This window comes from Hippopotamus amphibius, chromosome 4, assembly GCF_030028045.1.
Source record: "Hippopotamus amphibius kiboko isolate mHipAmp2 chromosome 4, mHipAmp2.hap2, whole genome shotgun sequence".
Classification (NCBI taxonomy): Eukaryota; Metazoa; Chordata; class Mammalia; order Artiodactyla; family Hippopotamidae; genus Hippopotamus; species Hippopotamus amphibius.
In genome coordinates this window covers 184920357-184945133 of record NC_080189.1, presented here as the reverse complement: position 1 = coordinate 184945133, position 24777 = coordinate 184920357, and the positions used below count along the sequence as shown (strand labels likewise).

Here is a 24777-nt window from a genome sequence, read left to right as displayed (position 1 = left end):
CTAATATCTGTAGGTAGATTTGCATTTTACCCATTTCTGTCCTTCCTAATTTTTTTTTCTGACTTCTGGCCATTTCCTGGTTTGAACGTTAATTAACGTGCTCAGCAGTAACAGACTGTATGCTAAACACAGCCTCATGGCTGAATCTCTTGACACTGGAAATTAGGGAAAAGCTAATGGTAAAATACCGGATGATCGTTTCATTTTATTTTTTTTAAATTAATTAATTATTTATTTATTTAATTGGCTGTGTTGGGTCTTGTTGCTGCACACGGGCTTTCTCTAGTTGTGGCAAGTGGGGGCTATTCTTCGTTGTGGTGCACAGGCTTCTCATTGTGGTGGCCTCTCTTGTTGCAGAGCACGGACTCTAGGCGCGTGGGCTTCAGTAGCTGCAGCACATGGGCTCAACAGTTGTGGCTCACGGGCTCCAGAGTGCAGCCTCAATAGTTGTGGCGCACGGGCTTAGTTGCTTCGTGGCATGTGGTATCTTCCTGGGGCAGGGATCAAACCTGTGTCCTCTGCATTGGCTGGCGGATTCTTACCCACTCTGCCACCTAGAAAGTCCTGAGGAACTGTTTTAGAATGAGTCAAAAGACACAAGTGTCTATAATTAGGTAGTGTTCAGGCAGAGTTTTAAAAGCAGAGTTCCTAAGATGCAGGCTGGCTCCATTTCACAAGCATCTTTTGAGCACATAATATATGCCTGCCTGCTGGCCCTGTGTGTGCTGCATAGGCGAGAGGCTCAGGGTGGGGCCCTCCCTGGAGGAGCTCACAGCCTATTATTTCTCATCTGTCAATTCTCCTTTTTTCATTTAGAGCACGAGTGGTCTAAGGAAGCAGGTGACCAGGCCACACAGCTGGAACCCAAATGAGTCCTGTCTATAAACTATAGAGAGAGACCTTCCCCAGCAATTACTTTTCAAAGTAGCATTGCCTAGGCTATTTAAAATTAAAGAATAAGGCTGGGAATTCCCTGGAGGTCCAGTGGTTAGGACTCAGCACTTTCACTGCCATGGCCCAGGTTGGATCCCTGGTTGGGGAACTAAGATCCTACAAGCCATGCATCATGATGGGGAGTGGGGGGGAAAAGTGCAGCAGAGGCATCACCTGGGATTCTGTTAGAGGTGCAAATTGTCAAGCCCCACCCCTGAATGACAGATTCAGAAACTCTGGAGGTGGATCTCCTGGAGAATCCAGAATCACCTGAAGGCAGGTGATTTCGGTGCAGGCTAAAGATTGAGAACCACTGCTCTAGGCAAAATCTCTCACCAATTCCTTTTTCGTCTTCCCGCTAAGGTCCCTGTTTGTATCCTTTGATCATCCTTTCCGGAGGCCCTTCCACTCCCCTTCTCCCAGGGCCTCCAGGTATGAAGTGCAGGTTGCGGACCAGGGTGCCGGGCTGTGTGGCACTTGAGGGCTGAAGTCCAGTAGCCCCTGCTCACCTGGGGAGGCACGCCAATGCGGTGTCTACCTACAGGGGGCAATTCGCTCTAACGCCTCCTCAGGATCAGGACTCACCTGGTCTCCTTCAGGATTTCTTGTCTACTTGTTCACAGTGAAGGTGAACAGAAAGTCCACATCGGAAACGATGAGGCAGGGACTCACCTGCTAAATGCATTCACCTGTTCACCTGTTTAACAGGTATTTGATGAATATCCAGAAACTCCCTCTGCCTGCAGAAGAGAAGAAAGACAGGTGGGTGGGCTGCCCAAGGAGCTTAGAACCTACCTGGGAGGAAGAAAGGAACATGAAAGAGACAGTGAGAGAAAGATAAGTGTGACTTAAAGACAAATCCCCGCATAAGGGGAAAGACCACAAGGAGATAAGAAGGGAGAAATCAAATTCCAGTGACCTGGAGAGATTAGATGTGGCTTTTCAGAGCCAACAAAGACAGTATCATCAACAATAATAATACCAAATAACCACCCTTTGTTTTTTTCAACTTACTTGATAAAATTCACATATTATTCTAATCATTTAATATGTACAATTCAGTGGCTTTTAGTAGACTTACAAAGTCGTGCAAACATCACCATTATCTAATTCCAGAAGGCTGTCAAAACCACAAAAAGAACCCCCATACCTGTTAGCATCCATCCCTGTTCCCCAGCCTCTGGCAGCCATTAACCTACTTTCTGTCTCTGTGGATTTCGCTAGTCTGGAAATATCTTGTAAATGGACTCATACAATAGCTGGCCTTTAGTATATGGCTTCTTTCACTTAGCATCACGTTTTTGAGACTAATTAATGGGTTTGAGGCTTCCTTTTGGGGTGATGAAAATGTTTTCGAGCTAGGTAAAGGTGATGGTTCCACAACATTGTGGATGTACTAAATGTTACACTTTAAAATGCTTGATTCTATGTTATGTGAGTTTTGACTAAAATTTTTAAAGAGAAGTTAAAAAAAAAAAAAAAGGTAGGTACCCTCTGACTCAGCAGCTCCACTTTAGGAATGTCTCCTATGTGTACACATGAACATATAGGATATGCTGTATATATTCAGGGCTGGTCACTGCAGCAGTGTTTGAAAGATCAGACTATTAGAAACAACCTAACCCCATCAGCAGGGGACCGGTTAAATAAGGGATGATACAACCGTGAACTAGAATAGCCATTAAATAAAATAATGAAGCTCTTTGGGCACAGGTAGGGGAAAAATCTCCAACTTAAAGTGTCAAGTAAAAAATACAAAATGCCCAGCAGAGTCTGTACTATGCTAACATTGGTGTAAGAAAAAGGAAAAAGAGAATAAAAGATCTCTTATAACATGGGTTGCCTACCCTATGGGGAGAGGAACTGGGGACAGAGGGGCGGGAGGGAGGACTTCCACTGTGTTCTATTTTTATTTTTGGATCTTCAATCATGTGAATGTATTACCTATTTTATACATTACAGTGGAGGTTCAATTGTAAGATGAGACTGCAAAGAACAGGTATTAATTGACAATTGACAGTTAGTGTGTCCCAGCCCAGTGAAACCTCAAGGCTGTTGTCCAGGCATCAGGTCCCACAGCGCTAAATTCTCAGGACGGCTGGGGACAGCAATCCCGGGGAAGATCGCCTACACTCAAACACTGCGAACTGCTTAAGGCTGCGAGGCGGGTTGCTTAGCAACTACAGAGAGGAGGCGGGCCGCAGTGCGCACGCGTACACGTAGGGCGGGCGGCGCGGTCAGGGTGTTTTGCGCAAGCGCGGGCGACGGCCTCGGGGCGGTTGCTAGGGTGACAGGGATACAACATGGCGGCCGGATCCTAACGCTCTCCATCGAGGGACCACCGCGGAGGTCCTAGTTCGGGACCCTGCCTCAAAGGAGTGGAAGCCAGGGAGCACCCTTTCTGTCCCCTTCTTCTCGTCCAGTATCGGCAAGGGGTTGTCGCCGGCTTCCGCCTCCAGGATGAAGAGTTGAGTGGGGCCGGGGAGGGGAGGGACGAACGGGCGAGTGGCGGCGGGTGGGGGACTGGCTCCTGCAGCCCCTCGGCGGGCGGTGGGAGACTCCGAGTGTGGGGACCCCAAACCTCCCTGGGCTGTTCGAAACCCGCCCCGGGGCAGCGCGAGGGGTTCGGGGCTGGTCTGGGGGCCGTGAGGGGTCTCACAGCGTCGACCCGAGTCCCGCTGAGGCTTATTTTGGTGCGAGGCTGTGTTAGAGTTTTGGGAGTTCACTGAAAAAAACAAAACAAAACACTGTTTTTTGAAATGCTGGATTGAACCTGAGATTCTTTTCTTGAACATTCGTCAGCGGTTACAGTGTGGCTTCTTGCCTTGTATTGACATTGGTTTAGTGTACAATTGAGAGGAAAGCTGGGCTGTGTATTTTATTTTACTGTTATTTTGGGGTCAAGCAGTAGTGGTTTTTTTTGTTCTTTTGTTTTTGTTTTTTGGGGGGGGTACACCAAGTTCAATCATCTGTTTTTATACACATATCCCCAGCAGTAGTGTTTTTATCGGAATTTCCTTATAGGAGGTTTGAAGCAACTGTTTAGTGAAAGAGCGTTACTGGGAAGTTGTGAAATGAGGTAGTCATCCTTGAAAATGTAAGGGGTAAAACATTTACCTGTGCTCGATTTGTGGATTGGGGGCAATCCAAGTGTACCCAGCTAGAATGGGCTGCTGCTTCTTCACGTTACCGTACAGATATAATTGTCATTTATGCTTGTGAGCCAGAGGTGCAGAAAAATTCCAGCCTCTTTTGTTGTGAAAAGATTAACTTAGGTGTAGTTATAATGTTAAATTTACGTTGTATTCTAATTGTCAGTTGGTAGTTGGTATATGGCATAAATTGTGTAACAAAGATGTTTAAAAAATTAATTCATCTCATTCATCCTTTACGAGGCATTATTTTCTTTTGTTAGATATTGTTTACATGTTTATCTTTTTCAGTAATGCACCCAAAGCAGTAGTTAGAATACAAGGTCTACAAAAGGCTTTTTACACTTTTACGTGTAGTGTGGACTTATATACAGATATTTACTGTATTCCGTTTTTCCTTCCCAACTATTTATTTTGAAAAATTTCGAATCCACAGAAAAGTTGCAAGAAGAGTTCACTGAATATTCATACACCCTTCACCTAGATGCACCGTTTGCCCTATGTTTGTGTGTTGTCTCACTTGTGCTTTGGCATTTCGTCTCTCTCTCTCACTCACTCTCAATTATGTATTTATTTATTTTCGCTGAACCTTTTGAGAGTTAGTTGTAGACATCATTACATTTCACCACTAATATTTCAGCAAGTATCCACTAAGAACAAGAACATTCTACATAATCACAGTACAAATAACATATTGATACAGTACTGTTAGGTAATATGCAGTCTGTATCTCACATTTCACCAGTTATCCCAATAACATCCATTACAGGTGTTTTTATTTTTTCCAGGATCCCAGTCAAAAATCATAATTTGCATTTTGTTGTCATATCTCTTTGGTCTCCTTTAATCTGGCACAGTGTCTTGCCTTTCGTGTCCTCGATGACAACATTTTTCAAGAATCTAGGCCATGTGTTTTGCAGAATGTCCCTCAGTTTGGGTTTGTCTGATAGTTTCCTCATGATTAGCTTTAGCTTAAATATTTTGTCAGGAGTATGTCAGGGTGAGGTTGTATCCCTGTCACTGTGTCCCATCTAGTGTCCGATGTCAGCATGTCTTAGTTTTGTTGAAGCTAGGTGTGATTATTTGATCATTCCGTTTATTCACCTCTGCCTCTTAGACCCTTCATCCTCCTATTCCTAGAGTCTATGGCTCTTACCAGTTTCTTGTGTATCTATATATATGAATGTATGTGTAAGTGATCGTGTATCTGTCCCCTTTTAAAAACACTGTTAGCATTTATATATATATACATACACATATATATATACACACATTGATATATATGTTAACATTTGCATTTTATGATTTATATCCTTTAAACTTCTGGGTTTTTTAAAATATGTATTAGGTATTATTGGACATGTTCTTTTAGATGGCCATTTTGGTAGCTTTAATTACTTGGTTTAGTGGTGCATCTTTATTCTCCCTTCCTTCCACCTTAAAATCCAGTCTGAGAACTGGTGTAACCTATTGTCCTTCAGGTATAAGTCCTGATCACTAATTAAATGCTTAACAAATAGTCAACAGTGGAGACAGTATTCCAGGACAGGAAGTCACAGGCACAGAGTCATGGAATTAGGATGAGCAGGAAGAGTGCGTACTGTTGAAATGGGACTCATAGCTTGAGGTCACTGAGTGGGCTGGGAGTGCTAGATTATCATGCTGGTCTTTATTTTACAGTTTTCTAGATGCATTTTCGTATTTGTTTTCCAGGCAGTGTCCAAGTGCTTGGGGACATATTGATGGTTCTGTGGGTTATTTGACCACTTCCTTTATGCTTTGCATCATTTGCGGGAGCAGGGAGCAGGGAGTAACACAGCGTAGTTGTTCAGAGTGTGGGCTTTGGAGCCTGGCAGCTTACCCAGCTTTCTTTTCTTATGCTGGTTTTCTTCATTCTGGTTTTCTAACAAATTACCCCAACTTAGTGGCTTACAATGACAATCGTTATTCTCTCTCATGGTTCTGTGAGTTGCCTGGACCCAACGAGGCGGGTTTCACTTGGAGTCTCTCATGTGGTTGCCGTTAGATGGTGGCTGGAGCTGGAGTCATCTCAGAAGTTTCCTCACTCAGGTGTCCGGTAGTTGACCCTAGCTGTCCGCTGGGGCCTCAGCATGGGCTGTCAGCCAGAACGTTACACTCAGTATTTTTATGGAATTAAAGTTGCAGTGTACTTCAGATAATGTTGTTCCGTGCTGTTCTTCCTAGTGTGCATATCATCTTCTGTTTTATAAATAGATGGACCAACTAGCAACTTTTTCTCTTTAAATAAAACAAAATTAAGTAAAAGTAATGGTAGCTTTGTGATAAATTCAAGCAGTTGAAGGTTTTAAAGTCGTCCCAGGGAACCTCCCTGGTGGTGCAGTGGTTAAGAATCCACCTGCCAATGCAGGGGACACAGGTTTGATCCCTGGTCCAGGAAGATCCCACCTGCTTCGGAGCAGCTAAGCCCTCGAGCCACAACTACTGAGCCCATGCTGCAGCTACTGAAGCCCACTTGCCTAGAGCCTGTGCTCCGCAACAAGAGAAGCCCGCGCACTGCAATGAAGAGTAGCCCCCACTCGCCACAGCTAGAGAAAGCCCCACGGAGCAATGAAGACCCAACACAACCAAAAGTAAATAAATAGATAATAAATAAAAATAAAATAAATATTAAAAAAAATTAGTCTCAGGACCCTTCCCTACTTGGCAGAGTCAGTTCTGGTTAACATATTCTTAGATGTATGTCCATAAATTTTCTGTGTATATTGTGTATCTGGAAGTGTGTGTATATGTGTATGTATTTGTTCTAAAATTAGATGTGATTACATTAAATATGTTGTACTGTGTAGCCTGTTAGGATGCTGCTTCAGTGAAGATGTTTGAACATAGATCTTTAAGTAATTCTCCGTGTTTATCAGTGGCATACATTCCTAGCAGTGGACTTATTGGGTTAAAGGGTACAGTTTAAATTTTAAAGTTTTATAAGTGTTTTTTTTTTTTTAAGTATATTTGACCCACAACACTGTGCTAGTTCCAGATTCACAGCACAGTGATTCAGTGTTTCTGCACATTACAAAATGACCACCACTTTTATGAGTTTATGAATAATTTTATGTCCTTTTGTGTTTTCGTGATGTTTGGTAATTCAGGTCACAATTTTCCACACTGCACCAAGTAATTAATTGGGTACAGGCTTCTTTATTGAAGGTTCCTGACCTCTTTTTAGTGATGTGGTTTGCATTACCTAATCTCTCAGAGAGGGTGGGAATTAGAAGCTGAACCCTCTTCCTTTTAAACTCCACTTGAGCGTTATACTCAGTAATTAACCTCCCCCGATTCTCTGCACCCCTCCGCTGCAGAAGCCCTGTAGTTCTGATGCTTTTTTCCTGCCTCGGTTGAGATCTTTAGAAGCAGTGTTTGAATACAAGTATTTGGATTTGGGTGTGACAGGTTTAGAGTTTCACAAAAAAGGGAATTTGAACTCCATTTTCACGCTTTAAATAAGGCTTAAATTCCACTTAAGCCTTGGTTTGGTAAAAATGAATAGAATCTTAATTAATATGAACAGACATACTTATCCTCTTTGTTCTATCTACCCTTCTCTTTTCCTTTTTTTTAAATGTTAATTTCATTAAGTCTTGACCCTTGAGTTTGTCTTTTATATTTTTAATATTTATTTATTTGGCTGCTCTGGGTCTTAGTTATGGCATGTGGGATCTAGTTCCCTGACCAGGAATTGAACCCGGCCAGGGGTATGTAATTCATTTAGGTTGAAGTATAGCATAGATTGCATTGGGCAGAGGGGGGCAGGTCCCGAGACCGCCGCTTGGTTCCGTGATTTGCTCGGAAGACTCACAGGACTCAGGATATACTCGTACGCATGGCTGTGATTGACTCCAGTGAGAGGATACAGAGCGAGGTCGGCGAAGGAGAAAGGGACGTGGGGCAGGATCTAGAGGAGACAAGACACAAGCTCCCAGGAGCCCTCTCCCAATGCAGTCTCACAGGATGCGCTTAATTCTTCCAGCAGCAAACTGTGGCAGCACGTGTGACGCGTTTTCTATAAGAGACGCTCCTTAGAGCCCCAGTGTCCAGGATTTTTATCGGGAGCGGATAATGTAGGCACCCCCTGCCCAGAACACAGCTAATCCCAGCTCCCAGGAGCAAAGCAGATTCAGCGCAAACCACACTGCTCGCCCCAGCAGCGCAGGCACCGTCAGTCACTCTTCCTGGGTAGGGGCTGGTGGGAGCCCTCCCCAAGGGGGCTCTGCAGGCAGACCTTCCTCAGGACAGCAGTCTTAGGCCTGCCATGTAAATTCTTTTCTGCACAGTAATAGACTGTGTCTCCTTTCAGGGAAATTTCCGGGCGTTCCGGTCTAGTCCGTCCCAGGGAAGGGAAAGGTTTGGTATTGTTTTAGCAGGCGGCCGCTCTTCCCTGGCTGTCCCTCAGAGAGTAAGGGTGGAGGTAGGTAGGTCAGGGTGGGTCTTCCTGAGGGCAGGAGGATGTGTTACTCAGTAAAGGATCCAGCTGGTTGAATATTCCCACAAGAGTTTCAAGTTTGGAGTCTCCTTAAGAAATTTGTCAGCGTCGTTTTATAAAGTTTCAAACTGGATGAATTAGTGGTTAGCCACAGGGCCCGTATTTTGGTCCGTTTGTTTCGAAGAAGGTCTTTCGGAGATTCACCCAAGAATCTTACCTATCTGTTTCCAAGACTTGGTGGGCAAGTTACCTATTTTAGAGAGGCTCCGGGGTTTAGTTTAAGCCGTGGTCAACAAGCAAGTTACAGCTTCTGGGTTTCGTCAGAAGGGATGTGACACTTCTATCCTGAAGACTCCACAGGGGCTGAGCCCTGCCTTACTCTAGGCAGCTTCTCTTAGAGGGTGAGTGGGAAGAACTATAAAACTGGCAGAAAAGCTTTGAAATCCTGCCCTGCTGGGAACTAGATCAGTTAGTTTTTTATTCAGGGAAGCCTTAGTTAAGAGGGATTCTAATAGCTTAGTTTAAAAGTCTGCAGTTTGGGCACTTAGAGCAGCCCTGGGGGGTGTTAACTGGTGTTGTTGGGAGATGTGTCTGTGTACACACAGCACACCCCTCCTGTGTGCTCCTTGGTGCCCTGGAGACACACTGCATATTCAGGGAAAGGCACTAAGGAGTTCTGTAGTCAAACATGTTTCTCTTTATTTAACCCTGCGTTTCCTAGATTTTTTTGCTCATGGAACCCCCTTTTGCGGAATACCCATCAGTGTTTGGGGGGTACTTGTGTTTTGCAGAACTCAGTTTGGAAAATGCTGGTGTAGAGAGTCAGCGCCCTTTGGACAGTTTCTCCTGCTGCGGATCTGCAGGGAGGCCCTTCCTGGTGTGATAACCCACCCTCCTCTCAAGCAAAGCACAGGTGGTCCCCAGGCTTGGCTGCCACCACGGTGTTTGCTGAGGACTGTGGCTTTCAGTGTACAGATTTCCTTAGGTGTGAATGGAATGGTCTCAATTCTAAAATCGGGTTCCATTGCCCCAAGCATTGGTTTTTGCTGTTGTTTTTATGTGTTTCTGTGTCTTGGGTGTAATGTACTTTATCTCCAACTCCTGTAAGTTGCCAAGGCCAAGTAATGTCAGCGTTGGGGCTGGCAGGCCTTCCCAGAGGGTTTTCATTTAGGACAAAGGAGCCATCTGGGAAACAGACAGGGAACCACAAGAAGCTCTCTGGGGCGAAGCACGGGAGCGGACATCTAGTCTCCCTGTTAGGGGGTCTGTTGAGGCGTGTAAGTGGCCCCTGAACTTTGTTTTCATTCAAGAGGCTGTTTCAGTCTGCTTCAGTTGTGAGGACCAGTAAGTCTCACTGCACTTCTCAATATGGAGGTGTGTTATCATTGTAAGTCAGTTAAGGGTGAACTTGACAACAGGAAAACTCTGGAGCAGAAAGGCCTGGCCCTCCTGGGAACTAGAGCCATGGTGAAAGCTGCTCTTTGTTGGGTCTCAGCAGTGGGAATTTGTGGATGTGACTGTTCTGACTTTAATATGATCTGAGTCTGTTTTTCTTTGTGCCTTTCCCTGAATATACTCTTTATATCTTTCCTGTTCATCATACTTTCTGCGTATTCCTAACTTTGGCTTGCTTTTTTTCTTCCAATTTTTAAATATTGGAGTATAACATACATCCAGAAAAGACAAATTATAGATACAGGTTGGTGAATTTTCGGAAGGTGAACATGCTCGTGTAACCTGCTCCAAGGTCAGGAAACAGAGCATTACCCATACCCTGGAAGTCCCCAGGGTAACCCCTGTTCTGACTCAAACACCACAGATTTGTTTGTCTGTTTTAACAGCTTTATTGAAATATGATTTACATACTATGAAGTTCACCCAGTTATACACTTCTGTGATCGTTGGTATTTTTACTGAGTGGTACAGCCATCATAATCTGTTAAAACACTTTCCTCATCCTCAAGAGAAACCTGTATGGATGAGCATTGATTCCCCATTTCCCCCAGACCCCGCCCACCCTAGACAACTACTAATCTACATTCTGTGTCCAAGGATTTGCCTGTTCTGGACACTATGTAGATGGCCTTTTGTGCTTGGCTTCTTTTACCTAACGTAATGTTTTCAGGGTTCATCCATGTCACAGCGTGTCTGTCACAGCGTGTGTCTGTCGCAGCACGTCTGTTGCAGCGTGTGTCGCAGGGTGTCTGTCGCAGCGTGTCTGTCACAGTATGTGTCTGTTGCAGCATGTGTGTCGCAGCGTGTCTGTCGCAGTGTGTCATAGCGTGTCTGTTGCAGCATGTGTCTGTCGCAGTGTGTCGCAGCGTCTGTCGCAGCGTGTGTCTGTCGCAGCGTGTGTCTGTCGCAGCAGCATGTGTCTGTCGTCCATTGTGCGGATGGACCATGTTTTGTTTATCCATTCGTTAGCTGGTGGACATTTGTGCTGTTTCCACCTTTGGCTATTATAAATAATGCTTCTGTGAACATATGTGTACCGGTTATTGTTGGGACATATGTTTTCATTTTTCTTGAGTATGTACCTAGGAGTGGAATTCTGGGTCATGTGGGACCCTATTTAATATCTTGAAGAACAGCTAAACTGTTTTCCACAGGGCTGCACCATTTTGCATTTCCACCAGTGATGTATGAGAGTTCTCACTTATCTTTAAGGACATTATTTTTAAGGATCTATCTATCTGTGTTATTCTTTTAAATATATTCAGTATATCTCATTATATGAGAGAGTAGCATAGACAAATATACACTACCAACTGTAAAATAGATAGCTAGTAGGAAGTTTCTGTATGACAGAGGGAGATCAACTCGATGATGAGTGATGCCTTAGAGGGCCAGGACAGGGAGGGTGGGGGGGAGTCGCAGGAGGGAGGGCATATGGGGATATATGTATAAATACAGCTGATTCACTTTGGTGTACCTCAAAAGCTGGTACAAGAGTGTAAAGCAATTCTATTCCAATAAAGAGCATAAGTACATATATCATTATATAGAGAAACCATATTTAATTTATCCACTTTTCTATTTGGGAGCATTAGTTTTTCCCTATTAAGTAATGTTGCGCTAACATCCTCATCTCACATATACTTGAGCAAGTATGTTTTGCAGGATAAGTTGTAGAATTGGAATTGCTGGGTCAAAGGATATGTACATCTTAAATATGTAATAGATATTGTCAAATTACCCTCCTAAATGACTATACCAGTTTATACTTCCAGCAGAAGTGAATGGGAATATATAGGATTTTATTTTATTAATTAATTTATTTGGCTGCACCACGTGACATGCAGAACTTCCCTGACCAGGGATTGAACCTTTGTCCCCTGCAGTGTAAGCACAGAGTCTTAACCACTGGACCACCAAGAAAGTCCTGTATAGGATTTTAAAGCAAATCTAAACATGAGATCATTTCACCTGGAAACACTTTAGTACATCTTGCTAACAGATAAGGACTTTTTAAATCTTTAAACATATCATTTCTAAAAAACATTATTCTAAAAAAATTGTGCCTTTTTTCTGTTGGGTTGTTCAAAACTGAATTCACACAAGGTATTAAAAATGTGCTCTGTCTAAAAGAGGTGTGGAAGAGGAGGCCCTCCTTTGGAGCAGGACAGTTTTGAAAGACTGCTTTGTGTTGATGTGGGTTTGGGACCCAAAGGTGATGAACTCTTTTTGGTCTGAATTTGTTTAATAGAATTTCTGATCTGTTTACTGCTGGTCAGTTCCACACTCAAGGTTCTTTTCTAAATATTCTTCTCAAGCCTGTCTTATTTCTTTCAGGCCTTGCTGTTATGCTTCTCTGTCTCAACCTCTGTGAAGCAAGAGCCTGGGTGGGGTAGGGAGTGGCTGCCTTCTGGTGACCTTGGTGCAAGGCTGAGTAGCTTGTTTATCTGTCTAGTCTCACAGCTGCTTTCTGTCAAGATTTTTTTGGTTTTATCCTCCTATTTGGGCTGCAGAAACTTTTCCAACCCAAAGAGACTTCTGCTTTCTGGGCTTCTCTCATTCCTTCCATTTCTGCTTGGAAAGTAGCAGTTCTCTCTTGAGCTCACTTTTGTCCTGAGATCTCTTGCCCAGGCAAGTCAGTAGTGTTCAGCACACTCTGTCGTTCTGACTCTTCCCATCACTTTCCCTGGGCCGACAGGCTCAGAAGACACTTGGTCTGTGAAAGGCAGTAGTTCCATCGCGGGCAGTGTTTTGTCTTGACGCGCCAGGCTCGCCAGCGGCCGGCCTGCTACCTGCCACCTCGCTGCATCGTGTAGGTTACTGATTTCTGTATCTGTCAAGGTTTGCTTAGGAAAATGGAAACTGCTCTCGGTATTTCAAGCAGGAAGGGATTTAACATAGTGATTTACAGGCTTACAGAACCATTATCTGTGATGGGGTGATGGTGGTGGCAGCTGCAAAACCAGGGAAGTCTGCTCTCAGCTTTCAGAAAATACAAGAATTCCAGGAACCTGCTGCAGATCAGCTGGGCCTTCTGTAGGGCCACGGAGGGTGATTTTCAGGAGAATGTTTCCAGGCTGCTGCAGCACCGTCACACCTGCCACATGCCAAAGCCCGGGCTCGCTCCTCCTGTGAGGGCCATGCTGACTGGCCTCCATGCCTCTGCTTTCAAATCTTGTAGGGGAGGACTTTCCCGGTGGTACAGTGGTTAAGAATCCACCTGCCAGTGCAGGGGACATGAGTTTGATCCCTGGTCCAGGAAGATCCCCCATGCCAGGAAACAACTAAGCCCGTGTGCCACAAAAACTGAGCCTGCACTCTGGAGCCCATGAGCCACAACTGCTGAAGCATGTGCGCCTGGAGTCCGTGCTCCAGAAGAGAAGCCACCGCAATGAGAAGCCTGCACACCATGAGGAAGAGTAGCCCCTGCTCACCGCGACTAGAGAAAGCCCGCATGCAGCAGTGAAGACCCAACACAGCCAATAAATAAATACGTAAATAAATAAAGTTATACAAATCTTGTAGGGGAGCTGAGCCTTTCCTTGCTGGTCAGGGTTCGGGTCCTATGATTCCCCGCTGCACCGGGGGAGCAAGCACTGCTTGTTGCCGACACACAGCCCAGTTTCTCTTTAAATGAGGGGAACACTGAACCTTAGAAAGCATAGGCAAGCCATCCTCAACATATTGCTGTTGGATTGTCTTACAAATAAAAACATCTGCTGTCTGGACGTGAGTACAAAACAGATGCATAAGTAAACTTTCATTTTCATAACTGTTTTTATTTATAGACTATAAAGCAGTTGGCAAAATAGGAGAGGGAACGTTTTCTGAAGTTATGAAGATGCAGAACCTGAGAGATGGAAACTACTATGCATGTAAACAAATGAAACAGCACTTTGAAAGGTAGGCAACCCGAGACCTATTTGAGACTAAACACACATACAGGTTTAAATCCATACGAGCAACTTAATGGGAAATGGTACTCGTGCAATAATGAGTAACAGCAGGTTTCTTTGGGCAGTGAGAATTATAGGCTGATTTCATGTTTATCGTACTGGAGCTTATTCATGTCCCAGTTTACTATGATATCAGTGATGAATGGTCACAAAGACTTTAGGTTGTAGAAGTATGCCTCACTTTAAAGTCTCTGTATTCCTAAGAGTTGTGTGTGTGTTGGATTTTTATCATTGAAACCTTAGATTAAAGATGTTAGAGGTCCTTGTGATTTAATTAGTGGTGAATCAGTTACTATTGAATAGATTGAAAAATAATTTTCAGACAGGATTAGAGAAATGTATTCCCTGGGAGTGATCAGTTACAGTTTGTGGAGAGGGGAACTCTCTGGTTCTAGGTCAGTCCCTTGGAGACTGCTGCGGCTTTTCCCAGAGAGCAGCCTCTTAAAGTCCTTGAGTTTACAGCTTCTTAACGTGTGTTACCCTAATGAGTCAGAAACCAGGTGTGGTTAGGAAACTCTGTCAGAATAATGAGATGATGATGGCTTCACTGCAGCCCATAAACTTTTCAATAAAGAGATTTGAAACTCAGCTTTTTTTTTTTTAATATCAAAGGAACTGAAGCCTCTAGATATCTAAAGCAAGGTTTTAAAAAACATAGTAATTCCCCCACATTGATGTAGAGCCTTCTGAAGTGTTTTGGGTTATAGACCTTGATTTCAAACACTTAGTATGAAAGATAGTTTTTTGGATCAGAAAGGAGTGTAGGCCAGTTAACCGTGTCAGAGAGTATGGAGAACAGCAGTGTCATCCTCGTGACGTCCCCACAGGGTAGGCGTAATCAGCCCTGATTTGCACAATAGGAGAGGTGGTTAGTGATGTGAAGTGACGTGACAGTTGTCCCTCTAGGTCACTAGGCGGGCAGAGCCAGGCCAAAGCAGGTGGTGTTTGCCTACCGCTGCTCAGACTCTGAAGCTACCAGGGCTTCTGCCTCTCCTCTCTTCTGTCATTTCTTCCTCTGTGTCTTCTGAATTCTTTGTATTTCTTTATCCCCTCCTCTGTGCCTCCCAACCCCCCCACCCCCAACCTCCACACTCCCTCTTTTCCTTTAAACTACGCGAGGTAGATGCGCAGTGTATTATCCAAAGAGCAGACCGCCTTAATCAGCCACCTTGGAGAAACGCTGCATGAAGCCAGCAGAGCAAAGAAGGGACTTTGAGCGGCAGGTGTGATGCATTCGCGCCGGGAGAGGCCCCGGATCCCTGTCAGCTCCCACTGCCAGGTTCAGGGGCAGATGTACTTGCAGACAGCAGGACTTGCCAGCTTTGATTCTGGTGAAGAGAGAAATACGGAAGCGGACCCGACAAACAGTTCTCAGACTTCAGGCACTCCCGGGATTGTCGCTGTGTCAGAACGATGTAGAGTCGAGTTTGCTCTGGCGAGCCAGCTGCCAAGGAGAGGTCACAGTGGGTCACCAGCGTGCCTCCAGGAAGGCAGAGAGATCTGCAACAATCCCCTGCGGAGGTGGGCACGCTCAGTTTATCTGGAAAAGTACCTTCGGGTAACCTCAGTCCCTGGGGAGAACCAGGAGTTGCCTGCGCGCCGCGGTTTCCTAGCGGTGAAGCGTGTCCTCATCCGCTGAAAGTGCCTCGTCCACCCGAGCCGTGGCTTCCTCGTGGTGAGGTGCTGGAGGACTGACCGAGGCAGGGAGGAGAGGTAGCTGCAGCGTGGGACTCCTGACAGACACTCCGTAGACGGTGGCCTGCTTTACCCAACGTGCGATCGTTTGTCGTATTTCAGAAACAATTCATTGTCTTAACTTTAAAAGTCGTTGATTAGAACACATTCTTCTTTTAAAACCCACAATAAGTAAAGATTTTTAAATAAAATACCACTGAGTTAGTGATACTTTACTTTTTTTTTTTAAAGTTTGCGTGTGTGTGTGTGTGTGTGTGTGTAGGGGGGTGATTATTAACAGCTAGTTTCATATATTGGCTTTACTTAAAAGTAAATACACTCTGAGCTGGTGGTGTTTTGTGGCCCTTTGATGTCCGGAACCAGTGACAGAGCCTCCAGCTTAGTTCTGATAGGTATCTGCTAACCTGTGTAATCCAAACCCACAGGGAACTGGATTTTGGGTTTGCTCTTGATACATATGTTCAAAACTATTGGCGATTCTAATCCAGTACTGTCATTACGCATTTGATAATCGTTCCAGCTAAGATGGAGCCAGCTCTGGCTGTGGGGAGCACTTTCAGGTTGGCTCCTGTATTCTTTTGACATCCCCCATCATTTTCTTTTTTTTACCACTTCTTTACTTTTTGATACTTCAAGATTCTCTAAACTCATCTTGTATTTTCCCTGCCCCTAGAATCTTCCGTTTCTCTGAGGAGTTGTTGTTTCTTTTATTGGAGAAAGGTGTTTAGGAAACAAGACCTTGGCACCAGGTATGTGCATTGCTACTGGAATGTCAGTGCCTCTAGGGCCTCTCAGCAGACAGAGCTGGGGGGTGTGTGTGTGTGTGTGTGTGTGTGTGTGTGTGTGTAAAACCCCGTGTGTGCCCCTCTCTCTCTCTTCAAGTAACCACGAATGCATACCGATTTAAATAAATGGCTGAATGAATAAACAAATTGGGGTGAGGGGAAAATTCTTCCTTATAGAAAAATTCCAATTCATACATGCAGAGGAACGAGGGAAATAGAAAACCATCATTAGAATACACAGTAATAATTTCTGCAGGCAACCATCATTAGAATACACAGTAATAATTTCTGCAGGCAAATTAATGCTAAAATTAGTAAGGTGAAACTCTAAAGAGAACGGAATTTCTTCACAGCCTCAAATGATCTCCTCCCAAATATTTATTAATTACTGTGGTGGTTTTAACTTAAGTCCTCAAGTTGTTTGACAGTCCTTCCTCCAGGAGGTGAAGGTTAATTTCCTTCCATTTGACTGTGGGCTGGACTTGGTGACTTGCTTCTAAGTCATAGAAAATGAAAGGGAGAGGTAATAACTTTGCAGAGAGAAACCTGGTAGAGGCCAGCCTCACTAAGTGATGGAGAGTAACATCGTCGGCTATAAGGCACGTGGACACCATGCACCTTCTTTTTTAAAAATGAATTAATTAATTTGTAGGCTGTGTTGGGTCTTGGTTGCTGCACATGGGCTTTCTCTTGTTGCGGCGAGCGGGGGCTACTCTTCATTGTTGTGAAGGGGCTCCTCATTGCCGTGGCTCCTCTTGTTGTGAAGCACCAGCTCTAGGAGCATGGGCTTCAGTAGCTGCGGCACACAGGCTCCATAGCTGTGGTGCACGGGCTTAGTTGCTCCGGGGCATGTGGGATCTTCCTGGAGCAGGGATCGAACCCGTGTCTCCTGCATTGGCAGGCAGATTCTCAACCACTGCGCCACCAGCGAAGTCCTCATGCACCTTCTGATAAAATGGCCTGGGAAGAGCATGTCACCTCTATGGGACTCTTTTCCAAAGATCCATAATCTCTGTTGAATTATGGTACTACATCAGAAGAGCCCAAATTGAGGGGCATTCTATGAAACGCCTGCCCAGTACTGCCCAGAGCTGTGAGGATGATGAGAACCAGAGACAGGCTGCAGGGCTGTCACAGAGTGGAGGTAGCTGAGGGGCAGGACCACTTAATTGCAGTGAGGTCTCCTGGATCCTGGAAGAGAACAAGACCTTAGTGGAGTAGAGCTGGGGAAATCCAGATGAAGTATCTAGTGTAGTTAATAGAGTTGTACCAATGTTCATTTTTAGTTTTGATAAATGTTATGTATGATGTTAACATTAGGGGAAGCCAGGTCAAGGGGACTTTCTTTATTGTCGTTGCAACTCCTCTGTTAATCTAAAATAATTTCAGAATTAAAAGTAAAAAATAAAACAAACAGAAAATAACCATAGAGGATCTGGATTGAGTCATATGGCTCATAGCTTGTAACATTGTAAAAGGTATAGCTATTATTTCTGATTTACAGGAAGAAATTATAGTTTCTAGAAGAAAGTTCTAGAAGAAAGACAGCTGCTTTGGGTGTCATTCCTAGGAATATTATTGCTAATAATTTATTGGGGACTTCCCTGATGGTGCAGTGGTTAAGAATCCGTCTGCCAAATCAAAACTACAATGAGGTATCGCCTCACACCGGTTAGAATGGGCATCATCAGAAAATCGACAAACAGTAAATGCTGGAGAGGGTGTGGAGAAAAAGGAACGCTCTTGATTGCTGGTGGGAATGTAAATTGATACAGCCACTATGGAAAACAATATGGAGGTTCCTTGCAAAACTAAAAATAGAACTACCATATGACCCAGCAATCCCACTACTGGGCATATACCCAGAGAACACCATAATTCAAAAAGACACATGCACTCCAATGTTCATTGCTGCACTATTTACAATAGCCAGGACATGGAAGCAACCGAAATGTCCATCAACCGATGAATGGATAAAGAAGATGTGGTACATATATACAATGGAATATTACTCAGCTGTAAAAAGCAATGAAACTGGGACATTTGTAGAGACATGGATGGACCTAGAGACTGTCATACAGAGTGAAGTGAGTCAGAAAGAGAAAAACAAATATTGTATATTAACACATATATGTGGACTATAGAAAAATGGTACAAATCAACCGGTTTGCAAGGCAGAAATAGAGACACAGATGTAGAGAACAAACATATGGACACCAAAGGGGAAAGCGGGGAGGGTTGGGGGAGGAATGAATTGGGAGGGTGGGATACCAAATTGTACACTCTGAATATATGCAGTTTATTGTAAAAAATAAGTTAAAAAAAAAAGAAAAAAAGGATCCATCTGCCAGTGCAGGGGACACTGGTTTGATCTCTGGTCCAGGAAGATCCCACATGCCACGGAGGAACTAAGCCCGTGCGCCACAGCTACTGAGCCTGTGGCTCTAGAGCCCGAGAGCCACAATTACTGAAGCCCGCGCACCTAGAGCCCATGTTCCTCAACAAGAGGAGCCCGTGCACCACAACGAAGAGTAGCCCCCACTCTCCGCAACTAGAGAAAGCCCGCGTGCAGCAACGAAGACCCAACACAGCCAATAAATAAATAAAGTAATTAAAAAAATAATTTATTGGATGTTCCAGTATCACTGATTCTCGATCCACAAATTTTATGCTATTCTTTGGTTTTATTTTTGTTTTTCAACCATGAAAATTGTATCTCTAGCTTTTAGAGTTCCGGAGTATCTATCATCGTTATAAAACTGTTTAATCTTATTCATTTGAAGAATAATTGTAGGTTCCTTTAAAAATCGATTTCTGCTCTGCTTATCATTGTCTAACTGAACCCTCAGAGTCACCTTGGGCAGCTGGGTGAGTGGTGTGAGAAAAGAGACAGTCACAGGGCTTCCTAGGTGGTGCAGTGGTTAAGAATCCGCCTGCCAATGCAGAGGTCACGGGTTCGATCCCAGCTCCAGGAAGATCCCACATGCCGCGGAGCAACTAAGCCCGTGTGCCAGAAAAAAAAAAAAAAAAAAAAAAAAAAAGAGACAGTCACAGAGGAAAGTCACGCTAAGTCACGCTGAGTCACGCAGGCAGAAGGCACTTGGTTTTGGAGCCTCTGACCCCACTTCCTCCCAGTTTTACCTCCACCCCTCCCCTTCTGCTCTCTCTGAAATAGAAATTGGTGGCTTTGGCAGTAATCTTTGCTGATTCGAAGTCCGGGAAGGTGTAGTAAGCCGGGACTGCATCAGGAGGGGAGCTTTCAGCTCCTCAAGGTTGTTTTCCTTGGTGGCTCAAAGGTTTAGTTTGGGGCTAAGGAAGCGCGTTACTTGTGTAAGGCCTGCAACATGACCAAGTTGTCGTGGCATTTTTTTGGTCTTCAGAATGTTCTCCCACCTCTACTCACCAGAAGTATACAGTTAATAAGAGGCATTTTTTTTTCTGCTATTACTGTATTCTTCCTATAGAATTATTGTAAAGAAATGGAATGAGTCGTTAAAAACATCCCTAGTCTTGACATTTGTAGGAACTGTGTTTGTGTCCTGAAGTCGTAAGAGTAGCTCGTGCTGTCCTAGCCAGCGTTACTAGGTGAAGGTAGCACTAACAGCGCTTCCACTTTTAGCTATGTGACCTTGGACAATTCATTGACCTCTCTGTGGTTCAGTTTCTTTATTTATACAGTGGGAACAACCACAGTATCTACCTCATAGGATCATTGTGGGGGTTAAATTAATGCAGGTGAAGCACATAGCACAGTAATGGATCTGCTTGTCATATAACAGTTGGTGCAAGTTAGCAACATAGTTGAAGACTATTTGGAAAATTGAAGTGCAATAATAAATTTGAATAGCAATAATGAAAGTCAAGATTACAGGGACTTCCCTGACGTCCAGTGGTTGAGACTCCGCGCTTCCACTGCAGGGGACACTAGTCAGGGAACTGAGAGGCCACATGCTTCGTGGTGCGACCAAAAAAAAAGAGGTGAAGGTTACAGCAGTTGTACCATGCCCAGCACCAGGTGAATCGTGTGCATGTATTATTTAATCGGCCCTGCAGCCCTGGGAGAGATTCTTCTCTGGGATTAGGGAACCACGGTTAGAGAGATGAGTTCCCCAAGCTGCCCAGCATTACCCAGCGGGCAAGGGGTGGAGCCGAGTGTGGGGTCCCAGTCTCTAGGGGACCCGAGCCTGTGTCCTTTCCAGAGTCCTTCACGGCTGCAGAAGGTAATGCAGCTGTCTGCTCTAGACTTGGAACACAGCTTTTCTCAAGTCACATCACTCAATGTTACTTTTACGAAAATCACTCAAATTACTTTTACAAGAATAATTCTTCTCTGTAGGGTTATAAACAAAAATAAAGGCAAGAAATTCATGAGTCACTCTGAAAGCTCTTTTACTTAAAAAGAATATAATTACAGAACTTTTCAAACATATACAAAGTGAACAGAGTAATATAATGAACCCCAGGTACCCAGCAGCCACAGTCAACAACCCTGTGATTTTTTTTTTAATTGTTTATTTATTTTATTGGCTGCATTGGGTCTTCATTGCTGTGCACAGGCTTTCTGTAGTTGCGGAGTGGGGGCTACTCTTCGTTGCAGTGCGCAGGCTTCTTATTGCGGTGGCTTCTCTTGTTGAGAAGCATGGGCTCTAGGTGCGCAGGCTTCAGTAGTTGTGGCTCACAGGCTCTAGAGCACAGGCTCAGTAGTTGTGGCGTACGGGCTTAGTTGCTCCACGGCATGTGGGATCTTCCCAGACCAGGGCTCGAACCCATGTCCCCTGCATTGACAGGCGGATGCTTAACCCCTGTGCCACGAGGGAAGCTCAACCCTGTGATTTTTATTTAATCTATACCTCTGCCCAGTCTCCTTCCACACTTGCTTATTGTTATACAATTCTGTTTTTTTTAAGGCAAAATTTGCATATGTTGAAATGCACATTTTTTAACTGTGTAATTTTGGCAAATAGATATCTCTGTGTAATCAAGACATAGAACATTTTTGTCACCCTCAAAAGTTCCTTCATGTTCCTTTTTAGTTAATTCTCCATCCCCATCCCAGGTAGCCACTGTTCTGGGTTTTGTTTTGCTTTGTTTCCCTTTGTCCTCTTCTAGAAATTCATATTAAATGGAATCTCATAGTCTATGCTCTTGTGTCCAGCTCCGTTAGCTCAGCATAAAGTCTTTGAGATTCATCCATACTGTCATACCAATAGTTTATGCCTTCTTATTGCTGAGTAGTGTTCATTCCAATCTATGACCACAACACAACTTGTTTATGTAGTCTCCTGTTGAGGAACTTTTGGGTTGTTTCTGGTTTTGGACTGCTGTGAATAAAACTGCTATAAAACTTTGTACAAGGCTCCTTGTGGTTATATTTTTCATTTTTTTAGGTCATTATCTGGATATAGGATTAGGTTAGATTGGTTAGAAAAACTTACTTTCTGGGAATTCCCTGGCAGTCCAAGTGGTTAGGACTCTGAGCTTACATTGCTGTCGGCCTTGATTCGATCCCTGATCGGGGAGCTAAGATCCCTCACAGCCAAAACAAAAAACAAAAAAACAAACTTACTTTCCATAAAGTCCTTCCAATAAAATGAAATGTTGAAATTTCACGATTAATTAAAAAAAGACTTAGTCCTAGTAATTATAGTAATTATAATCTTTTCCGGTTGTAGAAGTCATCTACTTACGGTAGATATCATCTGGTTCTTTTTGAAGCAGAGGCTGCCTGCATTCCTCTATGTTCCATTCCATGTATTTTCTGTTTCCAGCAGGACAGTAAAAAAATAAAAAATAAACTGAATGTCACTTGACCACAAAATCAAAGCAACTCCAAGGCAAAGAAAAGTGGTTACTTGCAGATTTTTAGATTTTTTTCCCATGATTTTTTAAAGAGGGAGCAGAGTTGATTTGCATTTTAGTAGTGCAGTTACTTGAACTACGGCGAGCGGTACCCAGTCCGTGTGCCTCTCGAATGTCTGTGGTCCTTATTTCTGAGTGAGTGCCTGGGGGGGCATAAAATAATTCTGTCTGCATTAAGCAAAGTATGTTTCAGGATGTGATAGCTGGTTTTCATACTAAAGATGAAAAAAGTGAATATTTGTCTAAATGACAGAGCTGTTTGGCTACCTGATTCTAAAGACTAATTAAAAATTTTTTCAGATAGGGTGTATGGTTCAGTTTAGAACTATCGCTAGCTCCAGCTGATCTCTTGCTCTTTCTACCTAAAGCAGTGTTTCTTGGCGCTATTGACGTTCAGGCTCAGATTCTTTGTTGTAGGTCTTGTCCTGTGCATTGTAGGATATATAGCGTTGTCCCTGGCTGCTGCCACAGAATGCCAGTATCACCCCTCCCCAACCTGTGACAACTAAACATGTGTCTAGAATTGTCACATGTCCCCTTGGGGGGCAAAGTCCCTTCGGTTGAGAACCACTGACCCACAGCATGCCGTGGGCAGAGGCATGGCAGGCACCAGGTGAGGCGGGGTCTTCAGTGGCTTGGTCCTGGGTCAGGGACTCCTTACGGCGTGGGACTGTGAAGACGAACCTTGGTGGCCCTTCCAGTGCAGGCCGCAGGGAGAGGGTTTGAAATATGCTCTGCAACCGTTTGCATAAGTGTCCCCAAAAGAATGTTCTACATGATCTTTTCGTCTTCCCTTTGCCATATTGGTGTCTGTATTCGGCTCCTCTGCCCTAAGGGAAGAAAGCTATTTCTACCATCTGACTCTCCAGATGGTCTGGAGTGGTATGTTCTCTGGAAGCCTAGTTCTAAGGAACGGTGACTCTGTAATACGTAAGAAAAGGATCCTGGGCCCAAAAAAGTTTGCAAATGTTGGTTTAAATAAACATAAACTGTTTATTTTGTGGGAATTTTGAAAGCTTTTAATATCAACTGTAAATTGTCACTCTCCAAAAGGAACTAGAGTGGGGCCGTCTCATGAAATTTATTCACAAAGCATTTTCCAGAGAATTAAAATTCTGTGGCACATTTTTGGGAAATGCTGTTCTGGAGGCATCCAGGGGAGGCCAGGGTGCCGTGAGGAGCAGGTAGTGGGATGAGTGGACAAGGCTGTGCTCTGGTCCCTGCATGCACATGTGGCTGTCTGTCATGGTTACTAGAATAGTGGGAGACTCTTATTCTAGGCGGTAAATAGCTGCTATGCTGAGCCTCCGGGGTGCCGTCCCCCACCCCCTACGCACCATGCGTGGCCCCTTAGGCAGCCCTCTGCAGCAGCTGAAGGGCCGCAGTGCCTGGTTCAGCAGGGCGCCCCGCCGTTAAGATCCTGCGCCAGCAGAGTGAGCTCTGTCTTTTCTGGCTGGTTGTTGACCACAGGGGGCAAGTTGCGAGTATCTTGAATATCATCCTGGATGTGAGGGATGAAATGGGGGATAAAAGTGAAAAGGGGTCTAAAGCTCTTTGTCAGAAACATCCTTAACTTGAGGACATGGGGTGGGGGTGGGGGGAGCGAAGGGGAAGCTGGGACAAAGTGAGAGTGTAGCACTGACATATATACACCGCCAAATATAAAATAGAGAGCTAGCAGGAAGTTGCTGCATAACATAGGGAGATCCACTCGATGATGGGTGATGCCTTAGAGGGCCAGGACAGGGAGGGTGGGAGGGAGTCACGGGAGGGAGGGGATATGGGGATATATGTATAAATACAGCTGATTCACTTTGGTGTACCCCCCAAAACTGGCACAACACTGTAAAGCAATTATATTCCAATAAAGAGCTTAAAAAAAAAACACTGTAGAGCATTTAAAAAATTCAGATATATATACAAATGAAGACCAAAATGTAAACCAGAAAAAAAAAAAAAAGAAATATCCTTACACTCAGACTATTCAGGTTCTTGTATATCCGGCTCCCATTTGTTGGCTAGCGTGAGAGAGACTTAAAATATTCAACCTTGTTGATTTAAAACAATAATAATATGCTGTTGGGTATAACTGCTCTTTGAATAACCAAACAAAATGCTGCGCTTCGCACTGCGTGTGAAAAGCTGGCCGAACAGTGTTTTGCTGCTTCAAAGAAAGAATGTTCCCGGAGTTAGTTCCTTTCAGATCCTCTGAGGTGGGGGGTCTCTGGTGGACGGAGGCATTCAGTTGGTTGTGACCCCGTGGGCGGAGAAGTCTGGAGGCTGGTGACAGCCAGTCTTGGGCCCTCTGCCTCTGTTACTTGTATTGCTGTGATTTGGGATGTGAACACGGTGGCAGGCAGAGCAGTCTTCGTGAAGAAAAGCCCGCAGCAAGACACACCTGCCAAGAGAACATCTCTCCCCAGGTGAATGACACTGAGAAAATGTACAGCCTTCGTTAAAGATAAAAAGAAGACTGGGTCTGA

The 24777-nt window shown here is 44.3% G+C and overlaps 1 protein-coding gene across 1 annotated transcript in view; it reads left to right on the top strand.

The window, feature by feature from the left end:
- The first annotated feature begins 3228 nt into the window (after window positions 1-3228).
- Window positions 3229-24777, top strand: part of MOK (MOK protein kinase) — a 38221-nt gene continuing 16672 nt past the window's right edge. Inside the window, exons 1-2 of the mRNA XM_057733571.1 lie at window positions 3229-3400; window positions 13788-13902. Of these exons, the coding sequence (XP_057589554.1) occupies window positions 3394-3400; window positions 13788-13902 (122 nt within the window). The 5' untranslated portion in view covers window positions 3229-3393. The remainder of the gene's footprint in view (window positions 3401-13787; window positions 13903-24777) is intronic.